Consider the following 12,232-nt stretch of genomic DNA (forward strand, 5'->3'; position numbering starts at 1 on the left):
AATGATTTCTATCTTAATGAGTTTTTTTTAATTTACTCATCAACAAACCAAAAATTTAATAACATAACACAAAATGTATATAACATCTATAATTTCATCACACAATATTAATACTAGTTAAAAGTATGGAAATTGATTACCTTCATATGTAGACTAGAATCGGAATAAGAAAGTTCTCTTTCTCCACTGCAATCACCATCGATTTCTTTCAACTGCATTAGTTTTTTCTTTAGGATGCTCACTAGAGAAAAAAAATATTATAATACACACACAAATATTTAAATGTATAAAAAAAAAACATGCTTCCTAAATTCACAAAAGAATCCAGTTACGACTTTAATACCGAACAATTTTTTTGTTTTATAAAAAGGGAAAAAAAAGGACCTAAATAACTTTTGGTCTAGTGATTGAATCATATTAACACAGGATGCGTAGCCAAATCTTTCAACAAAAAATAAGCACTTTTTAAGTATATTTTCAAGCACTACATACATTAACAAAATGCGAAATAAGTTTCAAAGACTTCTCATGAACATGATAAAATATCTAGTTTCTGATAAAAAAAATTCTTTTCTTGATTATATTAGTCACCATAAAAAGATTGAGAAATTTCTCGGCTCCATTTCCGAGGGTGGAAAATGGAATGGATAATATCTCGCAAAATGCAGCAGAGTTGCATATGAGAGTGCAAGAATCTCACCTTCCAGCTCAGTAGACGGACATGCGGAGTCGCAAGTGCAAACATGGAAAATGATTGGCGCTTTCACATGCTACAAACCGACGGTACGCCGAATTGGATTGTGATTGAATGAATTTCGATAAATAGAATAGGACAATGTGAAACCCACGCTTTTGGATATGTTGCAAAAATCAACATTGGAAAGAAAAATATCTCATTTTTGAAAAGGGAAAACTAAGCACTTTTTAAAAGCACCCAAAGAAAAAAACCACCTTTTAAGAACTTTCAAAACACAAAAAAACAGAAAAAGTACTTTTAGGCACTTTTGAAAAACACTATGCATCCTGTTACATCTTTTAACTATCACAATAGTAGGTCTTGTCTGTTAAAATTGTATCAAAAGTTGTTAAAGTGTTCTGATTTTTTTCACACAGTTCTTACAATTTTCACTTCAGAAAGAAAAAGCGGCAATATACCTTTGTCAGTTACTTCTCTCCCAGAATTGTCAAAACCTCCAAACGTCTCGGCTCTCTTCGGAAGAACGGGCGACATACTGGCTGAAGTTGTACATTCCAATGAATTATTGTAAGGATTTGTATGAAAATACAATAACCTGCTGGCAATATGGCAAGCTGCAAATGAGAGAACAAAGATAAGATATGACATTAAGCTTCTAGTAAATTAAATAGTTTAATACAGCTGAAATATCATCCTTAAATATGACATACATTGTACTTTAAGTGGTTATCATTTTTTTAAAAACGAAAGTAAGAAACAAAATTCTCTGTTTTTTCCCAGTTTGTAAAGAAAAACTCAAAATTCCCTCCATTTTTCCTGTTATTTTGGGTGATTTTTCAAGCTCCCTGCATTTTCCAGGTTTTCCCTGCGGAGTGGCAACCCTTGTTTGGTGTTAGCTTATTTTTTCTGACAAGGGGAGAATATGAGGAAAAAAGTGGGAAAAATAAAAAAAATTTGAAACAAATTTACACTTGGAAAAATCTTATATTTTGGGGAGAAAATACCTTGGAAAGAAATTTTTCCTGGAAATTTCAGATGTTAAAAACTTTACAGGGTGCGTAGCCAAATCTTTGAATCAAAAATAAGCACTTTTTAAAAACTTTTCAAGCACTTTACAAAAATTTTCAAGCACTCAAAAAATTCATATTCAATCAATAATGATCAGCGTTAAAAAAAAAAGAAAGAAACGGGCGTAAATTGAAACAATCAGTACTTTCCCACATCACCGAGTGAATTCAACTTGACCCTGAACTCAGAACAAAAGTACCCTTACCCCCTACGTCAAAAAAAGTGTTAGAAGTAAAATAAAATAAACAAGAAAAAAAATTAAAATTAATTAAAAAGAAAAACATTTCATAAGGATCTGATATTCTCCATCCGAATTGGAGCACTCGGGTTTCGGTTTAAAGTGTAGGCGCATGCACAAGTCTTAACGTGGGTACGACATGAAGTCCGCATGAATGATTACGCAGCAAGCTCCTCATTTTTCGTGAAATGCATGGGATCTACCAGATATCAGTGAAGGGAGAAAAAAAAAATTTCAGAAAAAAGCACCTTTAAAAGCTTTTAAAAACGAAATCCCCAAAAAAGCACCTTTAAGTACTTTTTACAAACGCTACGCACCCTGCTTTAGTCTCAGAAGGAGAACGCAAAATGTTCCTAAAGAATAATCGATTCAAATTTTATTAAAAGGAATTGAAATATGCATGTTGTTTTATACAAAGTTCCATAATTTATTTGAATTTAATCCTACAATTTGATTACTGCGGCTAAAGCAAAAATCAGGGGCTTTCTTACGTAAGCATGTGAAGAGTTTTGTGATTTACTTATTTTTGCTAACAAGGAGGCATGAGCACAAAATTGCCAAAAACATGCTTATATAATTATTGAACTACGATTAACAAAGTTTTTTTTCCTACCTTGATTCAGATTAGATTGTAGCAACAGTTCTGTTTCCTCCTCTTCCTTGCTTAGAAACTGATGAAAATCCACCTAAATCACAACAATTAAATATTTTTGTAGCATAAGTTTAATAAAGGAAACTAGAAAAAAAATACAGTTAATAACAACTTACATGGGAAAATTTATGTTTATCAAAGCCTAGCAATTCCTGAAAAGAAAATTGAGAACTTAATAACTGAGATCACTACAATGTGATTCAAAAATTGACATGGTAATTTGATTAAGTATTGCATAATAAGAAAAGTATTGGTACAAATATCATATGAAACATTAAATTATAAGTAATTTATAAATCGATTCAAATTTTATTTTCAAAGGAGACTAAAGCAATATATGCTTTCTAGCAGACACCAAAGAAAAAAAATCTGCTTCCTAAAAACTTCCAAGACATTTTTCTATTTAAAAAATACCTTTTTTTATTATCTCAGTTTGGTTGCTTAGAAAAGGTGAAAGAGTAAGTATTTCTCTCTTGTCGATGACGCAGTTAGAGTATGGTTTTATTAAAGTTTTTCTCCTGCTATGGCAATAGAAGGTTGACCCTTTTTGGGACGCTGCCAAATATATAGCTTCCTAGCACACCACTGTTCGATCAAATATTTTCGAAATTTCTTCCCCCTTAATTTTGAGAGTCAGGAATTAAAATATGAAAAATACAACATGTTTACTCAGAGAAAGTACACTTTTGTGTGCAATTTTGTAACTTAATTAATAGTGAGAACTAATTAATTAGTATATTTGAAGTCCCCTTGAAACTATTAAGATAGACAATTAGTTTGTGAAACTTTGTTCATTAGAACAAAACTTATTCAGGGTGATATCTTTTTTATTTTGAGCGCTGTACAATAAATGGTCTGATGAGAATTGATTGATCAAGGTTTTACTGTATTTGTAAAAAGCTTTTATGAATTGTTAAGTAAAATTTAAAATTATACCTTGTGAATAGGAATTATAAATCATTAATACTTATTATGCAGTAGGTAATTAAGATGTATAATGCCATTTGTAACATAAATTGCAATGTTCGAGCCATAGCTTGCATAAACTTAACTGTGTGCGATTCATAAAGTACGTAAATCTAACCATCTCGAAAAAACACATGTGATTTATAATTCACTAAGAATTTATTATAGGCATGGCAGAATAATCATAAAGAATTTTCAGGAATAGTTCTACTGATTAAAATTGATATTGCCCATATAAAGAAAAGTAATATTACCAAAGCACCAAACATGGCTTTAATTTTTTCTTCACAAAGAGTAACAATCTCTACATCTCTCTCTTGCATTGTGGCTAGAATGGAAAAAATATATATTAATTAAAAAAATTACACATTATAACTTCTTTTAAAACACAAAACGATTTATCTATATGTCACTGTACAAAACACATGCAGGTAACCCACTAAGAATCCCCATCCACTCCTTTGATTTTCAAGTTGCTGTAGCTACAGTTCTAAAAGTGATGTATAGGTGCAGTAAAGTGGCTATGTGCTACACTCATGTGCTATAAAAAAATCTAAGGGACAAAATATTTACATTTTTATATATACAGTCAAACCCCGCTATAGTGAACTATAAGGAACTGAAATTTCGGTTCATTATAACGGGGAGTTCACTATATCCGTTACGCAGGCAATTTCACTAATGGTTCCCAAACTCCTCCCTTTTATTACATTATATTCATATAAATGACTGAAAAATATTATGTAGTAGCAAAAAATGTGTCATTTTTCATCAGTCTTCGTCCTGCATACAAATAAAAATTAGTAATCTTTAGCTGATGAGCAATCCTCAACATCAGATATGGAAACACTTCCCGACTCTCAGATAATTTTTCCTGAATTTCTGTTATTCCGCTTTTTAAACACGTCGAACCAGCCATTCGAGCACATAAAAGTAATTTCTATAGATGGTTTAAAAAAATCCGTATATGTATTTATTTTAAAGTAAAAATTTCAAAATTATTGCAAAGAAAATGGGGAGGAAATCAGTCAAAGACAGAAAAAAATTCATTACATCCAACTTCATCACTGTTTTGGTTCACTATATCCACTGAAAATAACATTATACGTGTATAGTAAGGCACGGGAGTGAACATTTCGTTCACTATATCCGGGAGTTCACTATAAGCCGTGATCACTATAGCGGGGTTTGACTGTATATGGCATTTTTGTAAGATAAACTAGAAATACTGCAAACAAATTTTTGTACAAAAATAACTTTTGCTTCATCAGTTTTTTTAAATTTAATTTTAGCATTGATACCATTAGCAACAGAAAGAAAATAGTTAGAATAATAGGGAATTAATCTATCATGTTTATCCATCTATCGAAGTCTATTGTTTTAGGTCATTTTTTCAATTGCACGACAGTACAAGATATGACCAGTTAGCTACCTAACAGATTTGTCTTTTTTATCTCAAAAATTGCTTAAGATAAAGTGTGATACCAAGTTTTAAATAATCACTTGTTTGTTTTCAATTTCCTACACTGTGATATAAGACAAAATGATCAAGAAAAAAAAAAGCGTGCTAACAAAACACAGTTAACGCAAGACTCTATTGTTTTTGATGTACAGTGCAGCAAAAAAAACAGACTACGTTGAATAACTCTTGATTATATGATCAGATCTTCACGTTTTAGGACTAATTCTCAATGGTTTCAGAGGGTGACTTCAAATATGCTAATTATTTAGTGTACACGGTATTTTAAACTTCAAAATCAGGCACCAAGCAAAGGCAATCGGAACCTTTTTTGCAGAAACATACCTTTATTTCTTCGACGAATTTTGGATTCCCTACCCCCAAAAGTCCCAGGGGTAGTAACGATGTGGGAAATATGGTACCCCACAGCTTAATCCGGAGAGTGGTCAAAAGTTTTGATCTCCTTATGTTAATTTTACTTTTAGTATATTTCAATACGTCTCTTGAAATTTTCAAGCGAATTGAAAACTACTTGCCCTCAATTATAAAATTCGTTTATCCAAAAATGATTCCATACAAAAAATACATTTTATTAAATATTTATTAATTTGTATTATTTTATCTAATAATAGACAAAAAAAAAATTTAAATTTTAAGGTATACAATTTTTTTTCGTCATTTTAAATTTCCAGCAGATTTTTTCATGATTGCACTGGAGCATTTTTCATGACTGCACTGGAGCATTTTTCATGATTGCACTCAGGAAGTATTTTACCAATTTTGCATGGCAAAATTAGTAGAATAGTTTCTGAGAAATCGAGTTTTAAAATTGGATCTCTCAGGTTCAACAAATTTTGCCAAGTAGAATTATCAAACAAAATAATAAAAAAATAAATATTTGCTAAAAAAATTTTTTTGCATGGAATTACTTTTATATAAACGAATTTTAAAATTGTGGGCAAAAAGTTTTCAATTCACTTAAAAATTTCTGGAGACGTAGCAAAATAAGCAAAAAGTAAAATTATTATCAGGGGGTCAAAACTTAAGACCATATTTCCCAGATTGCGGCTGCCCACTATAAATAATGGGTCTGAAATCCGAATCACTCAACAAAAAAAAAAAAATTTTATTCAGGGAGAATACATTTTTCTGATGTAACTTAAAATAACATCTGCACTAAATAATTGGCATATTTCAAGTCACCCTCTCGAACCATGAGAAATGAGTCATAAAAAATCCTTAGATCAAAAATAATTCAGGATAAACTGTTTTTTTTTCTCTTCTTGATTATTGAATTTTCACTGCATTCTTAGTGGGTGGAGATTTTAGAGGGAACTTTGTAATTAATATAGAGTATATACTGAATACATAGCACTAATATAGATTATATGAATTAATATTTTTACCACATAAATCAGCAATTTTGCAAGTTTTGTCATCATCTACAATAATATCACTATCTGTTCTACCTCTTACGATACTGTGTTCTCTTGCCTCTGCAAAATAATTAAAACACATATTTAAGCATTATTACTTTGTTACATCATATTAATTATACATCAGAGCAAAAAAAAAAAACTTTAAAGCATGCATCAAAATTAAGGTTTGGACATTTATTTATAATAGGTACGAAAATCAAAAATAAATAAAATTACAAGTATACAGGCTTTTGGGATTATTTTTTATGCTTTGAGGGCATTACATAAATATTTTGTACTATCAATTATTCCCATAATAAAATAAAATTACAAGTATACAGGCTTTTGGGATGATTTTTTATGCTTTGAGGGCATTACATAAATATTTTGTACTATCAATTATTCCCATAATAAAATAAAATTACAAGTATACAGGCTTTTGGGATGATTTTTTATGCTTTGAGGGCATTACATAAATATTTTGTACTATCAATTATTCCCATAATAAAATACTGAATCTGTAGAGTCATCAGTATTTTAACTTTAAAATATTGATGACACAACAGAGATATGCCAATGATATCTGGGGAAAAAAATTCCCTGTGTTTTCCCTGCACATATTATACACAATATATTATAAGGAAACACACATCCACTGTGTTCTTGTGTGCTATACTAGGATAACAATGCTAGTTTTAGTTGCTGGAAAAACTTAAAGAAATAAAGAACAGCTCAACATAAAACAAATAATGCTATAATAAATTAAATAATTTAATATAGCTTTAAAAGATAAAAATTCCATGTTTTTTCCCAGTTTGTAAGGAAAAATTCAAAATTCCATGCATTTTCCCTGTTATATTAGATGATTTTTTAAATTCTCTGTATTTTTCAGGTTTTTCCTGAGGAGTGGCAACCCTACGATAGAAGCTCACACAAAATGAATATAATGCATACTTAAACGAACCTCATAATAATATAATCACAATGAAATAATAAGTACAAAATAGACCAAATATTCAAATATTTTTGGACACATTTTTATACTATACTTTTTCAATTACAAAGGTAATAAAAATAAAATTATAAATTTTTAAGAGAACCTTTTGTTTTTCTGTTTATAAGGTACTCTTATGCCTTTTAAATAAAAATGTTTACCTCATTCTCAATTTTTATCTTTAGTTCTTCATCACAATGTGAGAAAAGAAAATTTCCAAAAAGCTTCTGTTGTAGCTGAACTCATAACTCACACAAATCTTCATCAATAATTTAAAATTACATTCTTTGCAATAAAATTAAACAATACTACACTTGTGCAAAGCCTTTTTTTTTTTTTAATAAATATTTTTTTAAGAATAAACTCTTCTTGTCACAATTGATATGTATAACACTATAGCCATTCTCATATACAATCGACATAAATTCTGTTAAAAAATTACAGTTTCGTTAGTTACAGTTCTGTTAAAAAATTACAGTTAAAAAATTACAGTACGGCCCAACACCCTTCAAAAAAGAAAAGTTGCAGTAAAAAAAAGTGGCTCACATATCATTATAATTTTTTTTTGTACCATATTGAAAAAAATATGTCTGATATTTTCTAAACTTAAAATTCTTTTAAGGCACTTTATAGAAGGGAAGGAAGTATTTATTTGTTCCAACATCTGTGTAGAAAATATATTTATGTACGTTGTTTCTATTTGCAATACTTAAAACCACTTATTATAGATATCAAACACTTATAAAAATTTATTACATGATTTATTATATAATGAGTATCAGTCTAATAACTGGAATGTAGTTTTATCACTGCTTCTAAAAATATATAAAGTTAAAAAAAAAACAAAAAAAACACTTTGAAGATGCATTAAATAAATGAAAAAATAATACTTTTATTTTAATTAATTTTTTGACATCAGTAACAAAAAAAAAAGAAGAAAAAGAAACAGTTTTCAATATTTAATACTATAATTAAAAAAATTTATTTGATGAATAATTTTTGGTAAAAATTATGAATACAAAACTATTATAATGAAATTTGAATTTACTTCTAACTAGTAACTAGAAGTAGTCTAACTGGTCAAAATGTAATAAAAAATACTCGATAAAAATAATTAAATTAATACAAAAATATAAATTTTTCTTATGTTTGCTTATATATTTCCATAATCAGTAAAATCATTTTGATATAAAATAAATATTTTTTGAGAAAAGGAATAACGATAAATAGAAAAATATTGTTTTTGTATTTATCTTTCCTAATGCAAAAATTACTTTTTTTGGTAAATAATTTATTATTAAAATTGAAGCAGCTATTTTTAATAGACTTTTTAAAAAATTGTTAAAATGTTTGCAAAGAAATTACTTCTTTTATTAAAAAATTTTAATAATAACACTTAATTACTTTTCTTTTATTTATACTGGTTACTTTTTAAAAATGAAATCTTTTTCTAACTTTATTTCAGTGACAGAAAAACCTAATCCATTATGAAAACCCCATCAACAAAAACATTTTTTTAAAAATCGCATACTGTAACATAATATTTTTATGAGAGAAGAAGCTTAAGTATAAAATAGTAATAAACAATAAAATTTAAATGAGGACAAATTTTAGGGTAGGTATTGATATTATAATATAAAATTTTAGAAAGCAAGGAGAAATTTTGAGTAGGGCACTGTAAAAGGGATTCTTCTCGAGGAAACAATCACTTTGAAATTACCATGCCAGTTTTAATAACACAACTTTATTGAGACAAAACATCTGGAGAACTAAACTACATAATACATAAAAATAGACATTTATTAATCACTTGACTTTGTGCTGGCATCTATATTTCATTTTGAGAACTACTTCAAATAGAAACTGGCACTGATAGCAGAATATACAAATTTTAGAAAGCATAGGGAAAAAAAGAATGGTATAATATAATAAATTTTAACAAGGACTACAAAGAAAACAAAAATAATTGAGAATAACAACACAAAATTGTGAATAATTAATCAAATAGTAAACTGCAATAAAAAAAAAATTTATACCTCGAGCAGCCATGGCAGCAGAATCTCTTATAATCTGTAGCCAATGCTTCTTATCTTTGGGGGAAGAACAGAGCATTTCGTACATTTCAGGATCTTTTGGATTGGATGATATTAAGTATATACCTCGACTGTTTTGCCCAGCTTTCTCTCGTACGAGCAACTTTGGGAGGGAAATAATGGCAGCCTAATAAAGAAAGTATGTGTTTAAAATAATTTTGTGGATATTTAGAATTATTTTTCTGCAACATAAACACATAGAAAAACTATAGAAAAAAACCAAAGCTGCCCCAAGAAAATTTCAGATACATTTTTACAAAATAACGTATATTTCGACAATATCAAAAATAATTTAGTCACAAATAGTTTTATAATCAACAAAATACAAAAACTTTATTACTCTTAAGAACTACAATTTTAAATTGACCAGTTTTGTTTAAATGATAAGTGACATTAAATTAATGGAAAATAAAATGTTTTTATTACTCAATAAATAATTTCAAATGCTAACAGGTATTGAATTTGTTTTAGACAGCTGAAATTCATTCTGAATTTAATCTAAATTCTTAATTTATTCTTAATATAACAATTTATTCTTAATATAATTTATTCTTAATATAATTTATTCTTATAATAATTTATTCTTATAATAATTTATTCTTAAACTTATTCTTAATTCTAGCAATTTAATTTAATCAAAATAAAAAAACTTAAAATTCTATAATATTTAAGAAAAGAAAAAGTTTCAAACTGATTATTTCAAAAAGAGGGTTTACCAGGATGGCCACAAACAGAAAATTCCGAAACAAACAAAAATTTCCCAGACTTTTCACTGATAAACAAGGAACTTATGGCTTTTTTTTTCCGAACTGATTTTTATCAAATTTGCTCATTTTTGAAATCAGTGGTTCAAATAATATTATTAATTTCACAGTTATGCACATAATTCTTATGCATGGAATTTAGCAATTGATTTTTTCCTGTTCTTTAGTCACCTTGCTTACATTTAGTGGTAATACTTATTTAAATACTAAAACAAGCAATATATCAATCAAAAATCTATTCTGATAGGCATCTTTTTCAGAAACTTTAAAAAAATTGTTACAAAGCAAAAAAAAAAAAAAAAATTTAAATGCAGGTACAGTTTTGATAATTTTTTTAATCAGGAAGCAACAGGATTAACACAAAATAAAAAAAAATACAGAACAGAACTTACTTTATTATCTAAGGAAGCAAAAGTAAATTTCTGATTGTTTTCTTGAAGTAGGACAATAACATCAGATAAAATAACCATGTGAACTTCTACAAAAAAAAAAAATTATTCTTAATTTCTTGACAAGGGAAATAATGGCTTACACAGAGCAGTAATTAAGCAATATAACTTGTATACTCAATCTATTGTTTCACACTAGTATAGAAATTTAAAAAAATGCTTTGATATTATTTTATGTAGCCATTGTTTTGATACATATATATCTGTGTGTGTGTGAAAGATTTTTTTTATTCTAGTTATTTTAAAATAAAATTATATGAATTTTTTGGAAGGAAAATTACATTCTTTTAGTTAAAAAATCTTTCTAAAAAACTTAAAATATAACTTTTTTCATCTACTGTTTTGAAATGTATGCATTCAAAATTAGGAGGAAAATAGAATTCTTTAGGTAAATTGAATTGAATATTCATAAAATTCTCTCTCTCTCTCTCTTTTTTTTTTTTTTGCTTTTTAAAGTTTTTAAAAGATAAAAATAGCCAATTATAATTTCAATGTAGACTTAATTAGAGTTTATTTTTTCATTTAAAAAATGTAGAAGAACTTGAGAGTGGTATAACTTATTCATTTGTATGACTTTTTTTTAAACCTATTTATGAACTCAAGCTAAATGAATGACTAAATAAAAATAAAAACTCAACTTACCAATAACTTTTCCTCTGGCACTTTTCCACTCAAGAATCCCTTCAAACCGTAGTTTACGGCTATCTGATAATAAATCTGATTTCTACAAAAATAAAATTTATATGAACTAAGCAAATTTTAAAGAGCAAAGAGCTGTTGATTTCAATAAATAAATTACAGGCTAAATGTATAGTTTTACATGCAAGAGCTTGAAGCAGCTCCAATGCAACAAACACTCCATATTCAATAAAATGATATTGTGTTATTAGTAACAAATATAACATGAATATAAAAGAGGAACAATCACAAATATGTTTAAGACTTTTAAAACTTGCAGTTACTTGAAAATTAATATCCCGAGCACTGTGAGAAAGATAAAATATAAGTTGAAAAAAATAAAAATAATAAATACAAAAGTTTGCAATGAACAAGTTTTAACGAACTAATTACAAGTATTATATATTAATTTATTGTATACAGTTATTAAAAGAAAGGATATGTTTTTTAATCAAATGAAAATTTATTAATTTCCATTTAATTTGTAAATTAAATGGTAGAAATATGAGTGTTTAATACCAAATGTCCCAAACATGACCAACAAATTGGAAAATCAAGTTAAAAAAACCTCAAAGGAAATGGAAACATATGGTTTCAAAGAAGACAATGCTATTCACTTAAAATTAAATATCACACAATATTTGCTTTTAAGTTTGCTAACCAACTTGGAAAAGCTATAAAACAATGTTTTAAAAATAGTTACATTTACAGTAACAATGTGGCACAGTCTGAGTCACAAATGTCCACACAATTATT

At 27.6% G+C, this 12,232-nt stretch overlaps 1 protein-coding gene across 7 annotated transcripts in view; it reads right to left on the reverse strand.

The window, feature by feature from the left end:
* LOC107443134 (uncharacterized) overlaps nt 1-12,232 on the reverse strand; it is a 317,712-nt gene that overhangs the window by 7,719 nt on the left and 297,761 nt on the right. For all 7 annotated transcript variants that reach the window (XM_071181668.2, XM_071181666.2, XM_087161827.1 and 4 more), the window contains 9 exons: nt 11,441-11,522; nt 10,742-10,827; nt 9,529-9,712; nt 6,487-6,576; nt 3,876-3,949; nt 2,772-2,807; nt 2,617-2,689; nt 1,156-1,311; nt 141-241 (listed from right to left, as the gene is read on the reverse strand). In XM_071181668.2, the coding sequence (XP_071037769.1) occupies nt 141-241; nt 1,156-1,311; nt 2,617-2,689; nt 2,772-2,807; nt 3,876-3,949; nt 6,487-6,576; nt 9,529-9,712; nt 10,742-10,827; nt 11,441-11,522 (882 nt within the window). The remainder of the gene's footprint in view (nt 1-140; nt 242-1,155; nt 1,312-2,616; nt 2,690-2,771; nt 2,808-3,875; nt 3,950-6,486; nt 6,577-9,528; nt 9,713-10,741; nt 10,828-11,440; nt 11,523-12,232) is intronic.

The sequence above is a fragment of the Parasteatoda tepidariorum genome, chromosome 4, assembly GCF_982258835.1.
Source record: "Parasteatoda tepidariorum strain Cologne lab strain chromosome 4, Ptep-v5.0, whole genome shotgun sequence".
In the NCBI taxonomy this organism is placed as follows: Eukaryota; Metazoa; Arthropoda; class Arachnida; order Araneae; family Theridiidae; genus Parasteatoda; species Parasteatoda tepidariorum.